This window comes from Nelusetta ayraudi, unplaced genomic scaffold (assembly GCF_046127955.1).
Source record: "Nelusetta ayraudi isolate G7.1 ecotype Tasmania unplaced genomic scaffold, CSIRO-AGI_Nayr_v1 ptg000004l, whole genome shotgun sequence".
NCBI lineage: Eukaryota > Metazoa > Chordata > Actinopteri > Tetraodontiformes > Monacanthidae > Nelusetta > Nelusetta ayraudi.
Genome location: NW_027466054.1, coordinates 6,740,093 through 6,755,325, shown reverse-complemented (window position 1 = coordinate 6,755,325; position 15,233 = coordinate 6,740,093). Strand labels below are relative to the sequence as shown.

Here is a 15,233-nt window from a genome sequence, read left to right as displayed (position 1 = left end):
TCTTTGTATTTTTGTCATTTTTGATGCCGTCGACAGGTTTGCCAATCAGTCCATTAACTTCATCTGTGTTGTCACAACGACAGAAAGGATCCTGAATGGGGGGAAAAAAACTTCCACAAAGCTAAGATGATCAGCCTTCTATGATGACGGCAATAGATGGAAATGTTTTACTACCCATTTTCACCCATCTGCTGTCATCAATAAAACTGCTTTAAATTGTATGTACGTTCAGCTCTTTTTTCAATTTCAAAATGTTATTGAATACACTGGAAAAGATAAAATGTAATTTGACTATTGAAAAATCTATTGTCTAAATTTAGACAAGTGTGTTGTCAGATTTAACGCAACAAACCACGAGTCACTGCTTTTTGGACATTTGTGTTGAAAGTGTCCAATCTCACAATTGAACAGTTCTGTCTATTGGAAGCCTTTTCCTGGCCATACCACTCTGTATAATTTCTCCCTTTGTTACCCGGATTTCCTGTGGTCATTACTCTATTTCAAATGTTAGGTGTAAGATGCATTTTATGGCAATGCAAAGACCTTTTTAACTTTAGCTCTCATTGCGCAGCTATAAATATACACATACTTCAGGTCAAAGATCTTTCTCGAAATAATAATAATAACAAGAAGAAGAAGAAGAAGAAATAGAAGAAGAAGAAGAAGAAGAGTGACTTAATCTGACATCTGTTGTGTATTTTATGAACATTATGAAATGAAAACGTGTTTTGGAGGCAAAGGGGGTCAATGTTTTCAACTTTGTCAGCTGTTTTATCCACTACCATATGTCACCATTTCAAGTCTTGATAATTTGCACACCTGAAGGAATGGATTGAAGGAAAGCATAACTGACCTGTGGATGACAAGTGACTAAGTGAGAGCAGACATATGGCCTTGCTACTTCCTCTGCATAGTTACATTTCCCTGTCAGTTAGACTCCAATTTGAACAGGCTTTGTTAGCGTTGGCAACGAGTGGTTGAACCATGACACATGATAAGGACATTTCTACTTTTTATGTCGTAATTTTGAAATGTTTTATCTTGAAAATTTTGACTTAAATCTCATCGTTTAGATTTATCAGGTTTTGTTTTATTTTTTCCATGGCTAAGTTTTCGTCTTTTCTTTGAATGAGCTTTTTAATGGCGGAAGTGGGCTTCCATGGTTAGGACAGGAGAGAGGGAGGAAGCTCCGTGACCTCGAAGGCAGGTCGTTAGCAGCCACAGCGGGCAGAGAGCGCAACACGTGACGGGCCGAATCATCATGACGTCGCGTTGTTGACGTCATGACGCCGCCTGTCCGGCGGAATTCGTAATTCCGTCTACCTGATTTTATGCATCACGTCAGGTCGGCAGGAGTCTTGTCCAATATTTCCTCGATCAGCAATTGTAGTCGTCACTCAGAGCTCCGGTTTACACTGGAATTACCTTGTGACTGAGGCTCGCTTTGAGGAAATTGTGCCCTCTAGCGGCCGGATTTTGCAAGAGGCCGTATGCTTGTGTGCTGGAATTGTTTACATGTGTTAGACGGAACTTGTAGATGGACTGCAATTATTGACAAGCCGGTAGAAATCGGGTGTTGATGTTTTCCTTTTTATCTGAAATGTTGAAATCTCAAGAGAATCAGGACCTTTATTTATTTATTTAAACTGTTTTCTGCACTAATAACGTGCCAGTGTTTGTAGATAAAATGTGTTTGTACTTTGTAAATTATATATAGGTGCCATACATGTCATCTCTTATATAGAAATACCAAAATATCTTTGGTATTTCTATATGACATCTCCTTCTATATAGGAGATGTCATATATAAGCAGACATGTTTTCAAAACTAGTTCCACTGATTTCTGCTCCTGTATTTCAGACTGTTTGTGACCAGTGAAGAGGATTAACACTGTTGTCCAGCACAAGCGAGAGCTGGGATCAGGTATTGTGGCTTTGGAGGCTTTTCTTTTCTTTCCACGTGCACTGACTTTGTGCTTTGCCCTTGAGTGAAAAGGACGCCAAAATAGTAAAGTGAGTGGAAATTGTTTTTGGAAATGGCGCTGAGTATTTCTAGGAAAATATTTAAAGAGACAAAACTGGGAAAATAAGGGAGGCTCATGTTAGTCTCTTTTGTTGAATTAAGCATAATGAAAATGGCCATTTAAAGGGATCATATAACTTTAATTTTGTTAAACCTTTTTTTGATTTGTATTTAGCATTTCCATTATTTCTCAAAGAACAATGTTACATACAGAAGGCACTTACAAAAAACGTTAAATTACAAATACTGTTATTACAAACATGTTAAAAAAAAAATGCAAATTACTGAGTAAAAGAAACATGAATTGAAATGAAAAATGACAGCACCATTGGCAACTTTTAAACAGTACGTCTGAAATAAAAGTGATTTGAATCTACAGTACAATACAGACCATACTCATTTATGACTGTAATAATGCCCGAGCTAGGTGTATAACTTAATCAGATTAAAAAAAACAACAATTTAAAACTCAACAGTTTCTATTTTTTTCTACTAAGAGAATCATTTTATTTTACATATTAGGCTGTGTGGTTTGCACTCTCTGTAAGTCCTGGTACATCTCTATCAAACGAGTGGCCTCCCTCTGTCCCGACAGCAGAGCGCCGTGGGTAGTGGAATAGTATTTTCTGTGGGTGGCCTCTCCAGCGAACAGGATCTGCAGAGGCTGAGGAGGGAGGAGGAGATGGGAGAAGATAAAGGGAGGGAAGGAAGGCGAGGCAAAACAACATCCATCAGCGTCACCGTGACATATTTCAGCCTCTCTGCACATTTTTTGTGTTCTATTTCCTTTTAACCATTGTCTGGGCGTACAAGGTTAATAATGACTTTTTATGGAGGGGACTTTTACTTTAAAGGCAATTCAGTATGAGAGAGTCAGAGACATGTTTTGCCCAACAACTGGTGGGGGGAAACAGATGAGGTTGTTAATCCCAATGGCCAATGGTTTTAACCTCATCTAATAGCAGGCATGTCATCTGACATATGTGCAACACTCAACTGACACACCAAATGGAACCTTTTCTAAATCCCTCAGAATTATCTCCGTATCCATCTGGCTGCAATAAAAAGCCCATAAAGCACAGAAGGGATTTGAAAAAGGGAAGCCAAACTCAAAAGGTAATTGGGAAACTCTCCCGTCTATCACATCCAACAAGCGGCCAATCAGACGTGTTGTCTCACACAGCATCTTTCAGGAAAAAAGCCAAGCAATAAATAGCACAGAAGTTGGTTTTTACACCACTATTGTGGAAAACGCCGAACCGTCTTGACTCATAAGAGGCCGATCACACCAAAGCCTAAAATGACGTGCGGTTGTTGTCCTTACCGTGGCCTTGGTGGTGTTGGAGTCGGGCAGTGGCGTGGCCAGCCTCTCAAAGTCGCCGCCGCTGGACCCCACCCGGGTGAAGGAGTAGGAGCCTTGAATCAGGGGGTTACTGCCCCAGGAGGAGCGCAGGACGCGGCACGGCTTTGGAATGTCGGGGTTCCCTGCAGACGGACGGACGGAAGGGACAGAGTCAGAACACTTTAATCTGATACCGTGGCCACTGCCAGTGGAAAGCCAGTGGCTTGACTGTTCAATCTGCAAACACTCATCAACTCATGACCTGTGAGTAGACTGGCACCAGTGGGTCTATATGTAATTAAGCTCTAGATGAAGGGATTAAACCATATTGACCCGAATGAAAAAAAACCTATCCGTGCATGCATGTGTCTGTGCACGCGCGCGCGTGTGTGTTTATGGTGTGGATGGGCGATGGGGGTGGGGTGGCTTGGCGCAGAGCCAGCATTATATCAGGATCCTATAGCTGCAGCGTGTATAGGAGGTCCGCCGACCTCATTATGAACGACGCTCTGTTTCTGCTCGCGCACACACACACACACACACATACACACATACACACACACACACACACACACACACACACACACACTCTGACCCATTTATGAGGCAACCGCTCTGCCTGAGCCATAATCGGTGCCGTTTCTCTCGCCGCATCCCTGATTCTAGCGGCCGTGTCATCCCGGCTGTGTCACGTAAACCTCTTTCCAGCAACGCCATTCTCTTCTTTTTTTTTTCACCCCCCAGTAAAAGCGACCTGGCAGTGTGAGACGCTGCGTGTTGATGATGACCTGCCCTACTTTGCCTGCAGCGACACGTGTTTCTAACCCCCACCCACCCATCTTGTTTTTGCGTAGGATGTGGCGGCAGAGGTGTGTCAGGCATGCGAGCAACACCTTAGTCAACCTTCCTGGTAGCGGCAAGACAGCCGAGTCTATCGCTTCCCTTTGTCCCAGTTTTCATTTACTGGACAGGCGTAAACGTCCTGTCTCCCGGGGATCTGTGAGGTTATGAATAAAGGTTGAAAAAAAATAGAAGGGCGGGGGGAGGGGGAGTGATTATATAATGTTAATTTCAGCGAATGTACTTTCAATATGACCGTGTGGCGTTTGGCTCATTTAGCTGCAGTTCACAGGACACAAAAGCACCTGACACCTGAGTCACCGCCGCTATCTGTATGAAAAAGCAGCACGCGTCACGGCTGCAGTTTACCCTGTGACCTCAGCGTGGCCTTGGTTCGCATGAGTCACTGTGCTGACTGTCCCTGCCTAGTCAAGTAGGTTTATAGCTTTTTTTTTTTTGTTTTAGGTGAATGAACCTTTTTTGTGAAAGCCTCACGAATTATAGCAAAGCCTGAAAATGAATTGATTTATACACTCAAAGCAACGCTTTGTTTGTATAAACCCAGTTTCCATTTCCATCCCCCACTCCAGTAGAGCAGCATCACACAATTAATTATCCTACAACTTCCCTGTTTCCCAAAAACGGGATTTAGCCCTCTGTTTACAGTTTCCCACAACCCACCCCCCTGCGACCTCCTCCCCCCTACACACACACACACACACCTTCCAGCTAAAAGTGATGATGCTTTGTTCTACCTTACCCGTGTGTTTGGAAGAGGATGAAAACAAAAAATGTTATGATGTTATGTTCAACTGCATGCTGGCAGGGGTGGACACGAAACCCGGGAGCGGTATCAGTGAGCTATTGTGCTCTTTGTGACATCACAAAGGGCTGCTTCCCAGAACCATCTGTTTATTGAGTTCCTCAGCTTCCCCTCAGGTAGCCCACTGGTTCTGGAACAGTTACAGAGAGAGATTAGAGAATCTTATGTGGGGATGAATGAGACAGAAAAATTACAGGCTGAGCTCATGTGTCGAGGATTTCTAGAGAGTCAACTGTCAACTCACCAGAGCCTCTGTGGTGGGAACAGGATTCGCACTAGATATCATCCGTCCCGCAACGCTCCACCCCCTTTACCCCTTGTGTGAGTGCGTGCGTGTGTGTGTGAGTGCGTGCGTGTGTGTGTGAGTGCGTGCGTGCGCCCATGCCCACCCGTGAAGCGCCTCAGCAGCTCGGTGCAGGTCTCGGCCACGGTCTCGTCGTCGCAGCGCTCCATGTAGAGCGCCTCCTGCCCGCAGATCCAACCGCTTAGCATGTAGCCGTAGCGCTCGGGCGGGTAGAGCACGTCGAAGCTGCAGATCTTCTTGTACCAGAGCTCCTCGGGGTAGGCCTGATGCTCCAGCTGCGCCTCGTCCTCCCACACAAAGTGGATGCTGTTGCACTCGGGGCTCCAGAAGGGCTCCTCGAACTCCAGGAATATCTTGTCGGTGGTGCTGATGCCCAGCTTCTCGATGGCGTGCACCTTGTCCTCGGGCAGCGATGGCGAGAACAGGGTTTTGTGGTGCTCCTTCAGGACGCCCAGGGAGGCCGTCATGATAACGTGGTCGGCCGCGATCCACTCCTCGTCCTCGCACTCTATGTAAACGGGGTGACCCAGGATCAGGGGGTCCTTGTGAGGTTGTTGGCTGGCGTTTCGGTTCTCGTTGTGGTCGCCGCCCCTCTCCTGCTCGCGGCGCCGGGCGGAGTAGTTCCAGTGGATGCTGCGGACGGGTTTGCTAAGGCAGATGGTGCCGGACGGGATGTCCTGGGCCAGCAGCTCCACGACCTTGATGAAACCGTCGGGAATGACGAAGTGCGCACCAGGGATCTCCGTCCACTCGCCGAACTCGCTCAGAGACACCTCGTCCATGTTGGGGGAGCTGCTTTCACAGCTTTCCACCTGAAACGCAGAGCATAGCGAGCTCACTTGAACGCTCATCGCATGCGCGGAAAAATGTTTGCAGATGTGCTGAATTCACGCAGCAAACGTCAGGATACAATGACACACAATCAGAACACGTGTTGTTTTTTTAGGTCATCCTCTCGGAAACAAGGGCAAAAGGATAAGCTGAGAGTTGTTTTCCTGAGAAATGACTTGCTCTGGCTTACTAAAAATCTAGTTTTTATCAAACAGTGGCAAAGCAACTTCCCTTTCTTTTTTTCATGAGTAGAAATTTGATTTTTCCTCCATTCAGAGCTTGTTTTGATGATTTTTGCAGAAATGTTCTATCCCCTCGGTGGCTCCAAGGATCTCCACAGTAATAACTCAATTGTTTTATTTTTTCCAGTACACAACCAGAATAATTTACCCACATACAACCTCTATTCAGTAGATCCTCAGAATTATTTTCAGAGGGACCATCTAATGGTCTACCTTGATTGTTTAATTTCCACTGAGAGCTAATGTTGTGGCAAACTTCTTTGTAATTGAACATTTTTTCACAATGAAAAGAAGCACTGAGAGGAACTAGCACAACACCTTGAGGTACTGTTCCAGCATTGACAGTTTGAGTTTCTTGGTGTTCTCAGAATCATCCGGATCCATCGTGATCCTCTTGCGCACCAAGTCCCGCGTGAAGACACCGACGCTGTTCTGGCTCTCCGTGCAGACAGGCTTCCCGTTCTGGAAGAACTCCTGAGTCAGCTTGTATACCTTGAGAGTGCAGAAGTTCAGAGAAAAATAGCACTCAGCAGGATGTGGAATGAGGAACAATGTGTCCTAAAGAACTAGGAGGATCAAAGTTCAAAGTTAGCTTGATTCTTATCTTGATAGAATTAGATGTTAAAGCACAGTTCTCAGTTATTTATCACTGTAGACTTAGAGCCTCACAGACTGAATGTTCAACACTGGTGCTGATCTAATGGCTGGAGGAGACAAATATAGTTTTAAATCAAGACCATGCAAACATTCAAGTGAGAAGCTGAAATACAAAAGGTGAAAAACGTTGGGTGACCCTGTGACATGGCTTTTTTTCTTCTTCTTTTTTTTGCCTCATCTTACGGGAAGCGGACAGACTAGACGCAGGAAAAGAGAACTAAGAGTGCAGAGGCAAGTCGAGTCAGCGTGTGGGCTGTGAGATGTGCGGGCCCGCATCGTGTGGATGTGAGTAGAGAAAAAAGGGCAAGAGAAACATCGAGATGACTAATAGCAGCAGTTTGTAAGGTGTCTCTTAAATGTATGTAAGAGAGAGGAAGGAGGTCTGAATGTCATAAGCTTTTCTCAAATAAAAAAAATCCTACAAACACTGTTGAAAAATAACTGCAATGGATGTTTGAAAATATTTGTTCACGAGCATCGAAACGAGCTTTTTCAACAAACTCAAAACATGTACCGACAGTAGACAACGGGATTATTTGCTCCAATCAATGCAGTGATTGCAGGCGTCGCCAAAATAAAAGGAACAGACCAACGATCACATCCCGAGCATTTGAATTAAATTGCAGTTTCTGTAACTAAGATTGTGTCAAATACAAAACTGAAGTCTTTGAGTGTCCAAAAAAACGTTACATAAGTCTAATTTATTATCATTATCATTATTATTATTAATAAGTAATGACACATGTTGTCAATATACGAGAATAAAACAGGCTTCTTCAGTAATTTGATGCTGAACAATTTTAAAGTTCCCCTATGTACTGCATTGACAATAGACACACACTATCAACACTATAATCATTAGTTGAGCAGAGGTCATCGTTGGCCCTGTATCTGATGATCACTACTCGGGTTAATTACATTTCGTTCAATCTTGATAGGACAGAGTAATATTCAACATTCAGCCCCGGCAATAATTGTTTTACAAGCGCTCTATTGACACTCAGAGCGGTCCTAAACCGCTGAAGCTGCGGCCCAGTGGCCTCTCGTGTTACATGGATTTGTTTACGCACGCAAGACTGAGTCCATGCGGCAACATCTGCCCGTCGCCCTCACCTCGTTGTACAGATCACTGAACTCCTCCACCAGGTCTTTGGGGATCCTCGTCCCGGCATTGGTCTGGTAGTGAGCCACACCGTTCTTGGTGAACAGGCTGATGCGCCCCACGCTCCTCTCCCCATCAGTGGTGTGCTCCAGCAGCCTGTTTTCCTCTGCCAGGTGGTAGACTGGGTTCCCATAAGCTCCATGGATCCAGGTGGCTCCAAGCTCCAAAGTTGCTTTTCCTGGCGAAGGAAAAAATAGAACACAGGTGGGCATGTGAGTTGAATTCTGTATGTTTTTCTTTCTTCTTTTTTTACATTTAAAAAAATAACAAGGTGATTACATAATGTGTTTTCTGTACAAACTGGTGTCCTCATGCCTGGCACATAGGGAAGAGTGCGTTACATGATTCGCATGCGCATGTGACCTCTTTACGATCGTTGCCACAGGCAAAGTTAACAAAGATTTCCTACAGATTTGATGGCGTTTCTACAGCGAGATTCCAATGGACTGCAACTTGTATCAGCACATTTATTCGTGCATCAGCTGTAAATGTGGCTTTGTGCGGGTCAAGACAAAGTGAAATTGTTGCTTGTTGCTTGGGAAAAGTATTTTTTCGAGTGAGTCTTTTTATCGGACAATGGGAACACAAAAGCCTCCGTTGTTCCGCCGGCAAACCACAGCCGTTTGAACCTCCTTGGCACCAATTTGAATATCAAAAGATTTTACTTTGACACACTTTTTTGAGAGTGAGTAACTTATGTTGAGATTTGAATTTGCTGCTTATCCAATACCCTGTCTGAAGATCATCTAAAGTTCATCAAAAAGAAATGAAGAAATACTTTCATGCAAAAAAGAGTAATAAAGCTGAAGCTCAAATATACTGTTGTTGGCTCCCTGTTTTGATTTTCGTAACCTTAAACAAGCTTTGGAACTAAGAAACAACACGTGTTATTTAGTAATGGGCATAGTTTGTGTTTTGGTTTAGTGCATAAGATAACATGCACAAGTAAACAGACGAATGTCATCTTACCGTGCTGAACACTTTGAACTCTCCCACCGATGTGGTCGGATGCTTCTAGGATCGTGACATCAGTGAAGCCGTTCTCAAGCAATGTCTTCGCTGCTGCAAGGCCGGCCAAACCAGCACCAACTACTACTATTCGAGGCTGCGGATAAATGCGTAAGCCACTTCTAAGAGGATCATCAGTGCTGTCTGAGGAAATGTCACAACTTTGCATGCCGTCCAACCTCCTCTTCGATTGATTCTGGGGGGGGAAAAAAACGACCACATAATATAAATGTTATATTACTTAATCACCAATCAATCACAGGTTTTATATCATGCCAAACCGGCTTCCTGTGGTTGGATTGTGAACACTTCGAACAAATTGTCAACATGAACTATGTATGTTGTGCAAGTATTTAATATGTATGTCATCAACAAAAGTTGTGTTGAGATCTTTTTGAAACTCATTTATACAGTGCCTGTATTATCCTCGAAAAAAATTGAAATACCAAACACAAAGAAAATTAAAGGGCCACTAGTTGAGAGGGTTTTAACGTGATTGCTCCATGAATATGTAACATCTACTATTTTGAAAACCAGCCTACATGAGCTATAAAGAAAACCAAGCGTTAAATCTCTTGGTTCAGAACAAAAACATTGTTTATTTATAACTCTGCCTCAAACTTGTACTTGAACTCAGAATTACTTAGAGCAGATGGTTTAAAAAAACATTTTATCTATTATTTTAGCTTTGAATACGAAAGTTAAAAAAGAATAAACCAAAAATGAAATAGGACTCAAACCACAGCTTTGAGGAACGCCTGTACTTCAAGTAAAAAGGATACAATTCTTCTTCCTTCTTTCTGAGTCCTGGCAGTTTAACATTAAAACAAAGCAACTGAGAAAATCTCAAGCCTATACTTTTAAGTGTTTGCAGGGAGGAACAATAATCAACTTGCGTCATCAACCTGGGATGAACACAGAATTATGTATGTCTGAAAATGTAGTTGGCTCGGGTAAACCAAGAGGCTGAAGTGGCCCTTCAATTACACTAACTATGGTTTTACTGCAGACTTTTTGGTCTCGTTGAAACGTCATTTGTCTTGTTTCTAATTACGTGCTGACTTAAACAGAGCTCATTTACAGCTGATAAGGTAACGGCATACCCTGTAATAGAACCCAGCTGCCTTTAAAAGAGATAACCTTAATTACAGACTTTGTTCTTCATAGCTTAAAGAATTCTTTTTTTTTTTAGCCTTCACCAAAATGTTCATGTCCCATCACAATCCCTTTTGTTTTTCAGGTTTAGATTATGTTGCGATATCTTTACCTAAACATGCATGCTGTTGTTTTTATAGACAGCTACAACTGTGTGTGTCTCAAATCATGATTGGGAGACATTCCCCGGAAAACCATGGTTGAGAGAGAGAGATGCAAAAAGGAACCAGTTTGACAGAAAACAGTTCTGTTTCCTCGACCTGACACTCTAGAATCAATTTTAGGTTCTCTGAGTGGGGACTGCAGCTGTTACCAAAACAATTACACACGCAGACGAGCTCCCTGCTCTGTCACCTCTGCAACACCAAACACACAACACTGGGCCATACGCTTGCCATCTTGTGACTGACACATCCATGCAAAACATTTGCCGCAATTATAGGCCTTCGTCACAAAGGACAGTCACCATCGTGACTTCCTTTGACTTTTCATAAACTGTCAAGTTGTCGGCTTGAGGCAGTCAGCTGACAGCATTGCTTGAAATTGTTTAAATCCATGATGTTTAAACTAGAAATGACACGAGAATTTTCTGTGGTAAAATTCTTCCACAACCAACAAAGGCCCGCGGCTGGATAGGTGAAGACAGCTTGACACATACTTGCATTATTTTAGTTTGCGGAACAAGCTAAATAATGCCATTATAACCAGGAAACTGTCATACCGGTGTTACGAATATTTGGGAGTGGCTTTAGGGCGATTTTGGTTTTGATTGTTGTGAAATGAATCACTACCTCTGGCACAAGACTCTGTCATTTGTGGTTGGCTTCCTGCAGTATAACCTGGTAAATCTAGTTTTGGGCTTAAAGGAAAGCCTCTGGGTGTTGTTAGTTTTATTTGGTGCAGAAATTCTATTGGTGTCAAACCTCTAACTGGGAATTGAAGGTCCTCTTTTTCGATTTTAAATTTCATTATATTGTGTTGGTTTTTTCTACACTCAATAGAAGGTATATGCATAAACTGAGTACTGATTCTTTTCACTGCTGTTACTAAGCACCATCCTGCCGCAACCATTATTTCTAAGGGCAGCACATATAAAAGCACAATGTTGCACAAAGTGTAATTGCTGCACCATGTTTTGTTGTATGTAGTTGATTGCTTAGTTGTTGCTTTTCTATTGTTGTTGCTAAACGTTGTGTCCTATTTTCACAGAGGGTCTATGAACACAGCAGGAATGTGTGTGGCATGATGCACCTCAGAAATATGACCCAGATTCAATAATTGCAAGACCAACTTGCCAATATGAGGTTTTTCAACACCTATGTGTGTGAATTACATGAGAATAACAAAGCTGTAGCACCAGAAGGGGGCGACACGTTCCTCATCGCCAAACTTGGGGGTGTAGGCTTGAGATGTGTGTAGGTGAGAAGGAAACATGACACTGCCACACTGGTTCACCATGTGCCCTTTGACATGCATCAGATTGGTTTGCTGTGTTAGTAAACAAAACTGTATTTTCTCTGGCCGGGTGTGTTCTTCCATGTCAGGCTGGATAATTTACATGTTTCTGCTTTGAAATTAATTTTCTCGTCAACACAGGTCAGCAAACATGCAGCATGTGGCCTTGTCTTTGTGGCCAAATGTGGCGAAATATGTTTTATCATTGACTGAGTGTAAACGGGGTATAATAATCTCCACCTCAGAATTCAATTGCCCCAACAGCTCTAGATCGTGTTGCTCTGGTCGGGCCACTGGTGAATCCACAACTGGTTGAGCTTATGGGTGTTTGGTTTAACAGTGGGCAGACGGGACATCCTCACCCTAGTATTGTTCGTCTGCAATTAGTCTGCAGGGCGTCTCCTTCAAGACACACCCTGATGGCAGAGTATCATTTGTCTTTTAATGGTTCCAGGTGTGTCACTCACTTCTGTCTGGCTGTCACCCCCACACCACTCTCGCACTAGTGGTGAAGTAGCAAACATTTCTGCATTCTTTCCGCATAAAAGACAAATCAACAAATAAATGCATGCAGCCAAGCCAAGAGGGGTTTTTGAAGGGGGTCAGACATTCCACACTTCTTTCCCAGCTCTGCTTCTCCCTCAGCTGGGAAGCGATGATGGAATTGTGGTGCACGCGCGTGCACGCACGCTCGCCCAGCTGTGCTACTGTTAACCACACTGTGTGTTTCTGAAGCGCCCTCGGACAATTGCACTATTCCCAAAGACTCGCACTATAGTTATAGCAGCGGTGTCATATAGTATAGTGACAAACTGACCACACAATGACACTGTGGTGTCTGTGGTGGATGAGGGTGAAAACAAGAAAATCACGAAGATTCAAAAAAACAAAACCACGTTGGCGATAAGCCTAGTGAAAGATGATTCCTTTCCGTTAATAGTCTTTTATATCCAATGTGGAATGAACAAATCAGAATCAGAATCAGCTTTATTGACCAAGTTTGTGCATGCCAAAAAAGGAATTTGACTCGGGTTTTTCTCTATCCCACTACTTAGGTTAAAAAACAAAAACAAACTACAGAATAAGTAAAAGTCAAAGTAATGGTAAACAAGTAAACATATGACTTCTCAGTTATCAAAATACTATTATACTATTTAACCACTTGGTTTTGCAACAGTTTCGAATGCTTAAATCGATCGGACCTCCTTTGTCGATTGCTGAGTTCCGCCGTTTCTAGAAGAAACAAAAACCAAAACAAGAACAACAGGCGAAGTTGTTGGAAACTTCCCTATTGTTTTTGCGTGACGAAGTTTTGAGACGGATGGTGACCGAAAGGCCCAGCTTCTCTGCTATTTAAATATCCTCTGTGATATTGGACGACGGGACAAAGACGCGAAAACTTGACGAAAAGCTGAGCAAAAGACAAGAGCCAGGGAATCCCCTCCCGGAACACATAAGCGGTGGTCGCTCTTTGTGTTGTCGTCGGCAGGTCTGCGGAAGCAGCTGGAGGTCGACGTAAAGCTCCTGCTGCCACGTATAGACAGGGCTGCTGCGATGCCATAGTGGCATCATCACATTGGGACAAACTTGGCTGAGTCACTGCGAGCGATTTCCTCTGATGAGGGAGGAAAGAAAACAAACTGTGATGGTCACCGGCTCAGTGGATGGAAAAACACTTAGAAGCGGATGAATCACGCGTAAAAAACCGTAAAACCGTCGAATCAACGCAGCTCCTATGTCCCGTTACACGACGGCCGATTTGAAGTATTTGAGAAACTAATCAAGGGCGCGCGAGTGGCTGTGCGTACACACGTTTTGTTTTTGCCCGTTTAACGTACGCAAACAACCTGTCACGTAGTTTATCCCCCATCATCACTTACAATTTGTACAACACCAGCTGCTGAACAGCGACGTGTAGTTACGCTGTCTTAACAAAAAAGGGGGGAAAGGAGGGGGGGGGGGAATGAAAAAAAACAAAAAAAAACGAAGACGGCTGAGGCCATCATCGGTGAATAAATGAAGCACAAAAAAACCCACAAATGTCTGTGGGCAGCTGTGTGAGATGTGTTTTTGTCCTTCCGCCGGCTTACCTGACTCTCCTGGTCTTCAGCTTTCAATCCTCGCTTCCCTTTGTGCCGTTTTCTCCTCTGAGCGGCTGCGCTTTGTATTTATGCTTGGAAACCAGAAGCAGCCAGTTTTCCCGGCCGCTGCCTCCTTATTAAATAAACATGAGCCCCGGTGACGTCAGAGCCCCGCCCACCGCTGACCTGATACACGCGCACGTATGGAATCGGTGAGAGTCGAAACATGCCCACACCTAGGCAAATGTATTCCAAGAACTATGTCATTTAACATATATGCAGGATTATGTTCACTTTAAAGACATTTATTAGGGTTAGATCATCATATTGTTTCTCTTTATTACAGATGTACAACAGATTAAATATCATATAAGCAGCTGGTCTGCAGCTCATTTACTGTTTGTGAATCGATTCGTGAATCGTTTTTCCGTTTCATTTATTCTTAAACCACACACATGATTGTACTGGTGGCATGATTTGATTGCGACCATCTGTGTCACAGTTTCTGCCAGACAGACAGGGCTGCATAGCTGTCCTCACATAATCCTCGCAGGCTGTGTGCGCTATACATAGATACCTACAATGGGCCATGGCAGAAATGAACTATATAGTGTAAACACGGCCGGCTAATATAAGCCCAGTCTGTCTGGACACGTACAAAAATAAACCCCTGCTTCAAAAAAAAAGGGAGAAGAAAGGTGCATTATTCCAAAGACTTTTTTTCTCTCTCTCTCTCTTATCAAATGGAGCTGTCAGGGTGGGGGATTTGTGTCACAGTGTGGTGTACAGTAGGAAAGCCCTGAGGAAGTTGCCTGTGTTTGTCTTGGCGTGTCAGCCCTTCATCGTGTCAGAAAGGCCACCCCGGCTGTTTTGTCTACGGGTTTTCGAAGCCACAAATCGTCAGGAAGTCATGTTGGACAGTTTCCTTGGTGTGGCGCACAACTCAAATGTCATCACCGTTTGTCTGCAGGTCAATAATCGCCTGAGTCCATCTGTTAGGATGCCTCCCTTCCTCTCCCTCCTCAAAAAGAGGATGTTGGTTGGACAATAATTCAAATGATACGTTTCTTGATATTGAGAAGTTATTGTTTTTTTGTTTGTTTTTTTTCCCAAAATCTTTTTTTTTAGTGAAATGGCCAAAGTGTATGTAGCCCTCTTTCCTTTTTTTGGAATAATGTATGAAGTCACTGTGGGAACAGTGTGAACATTGTCAACAATGATAATTGCAAAATGAATTAAAAACAACAACAACTAATGAACTCATGTATATTTGATCTGTCTTGTTTTTTGCATCTGACACAAACCCAATA

General features: G+C 43.4%; 1 protein-coding gene across 2 annotated transcripts; it reads right to left on the bottom strand.

Moving 5' to 3' along the window:
• Positions 1–2,142: 2,142 nt before the first annotated feature.
• Positions 2,143–14,043, bottom strand: smox (spermine oxidase). 2 transcript variants are annotated; one of them, XM_076031634.1, is made up of 7 exons: positions 13,933–14,043; positions 9,194–9,428; positions 8,176–8,402; positions 6,724–6,897; positions 5,418–6,144; positions 3,348–3,508; positions 2,143–2,687 (listed from the first exon to the last, which is right to left on the bottom strand). In XM_076031634.1, the coding sequence occupies exons 2-7, from the start codon at positions 9,399–9,401 to the stop codon at positions 2,535–2,537; spliced, it is 1,650 nt and encodes a 549-aa protein (XP_075887749.1). In that variant the 5' UTR covers positions 9,402–9,428; positions 13,933–14,043; the 3' UTR covers positions 2,143–2,534. The 2 variants fall into 2 exon arrangements, 1 of the variants encoding a protein (XP_075887749.1); XR_012927327.1 differs by lacking the exon at positions 2,143–2,687 and adding an exon at positions 4,269–4,362 and having other exon boundaries at positions 3,371–3,508.
• Positions 14,044–15,233: the final 1,190 nt, after the last annotated feature.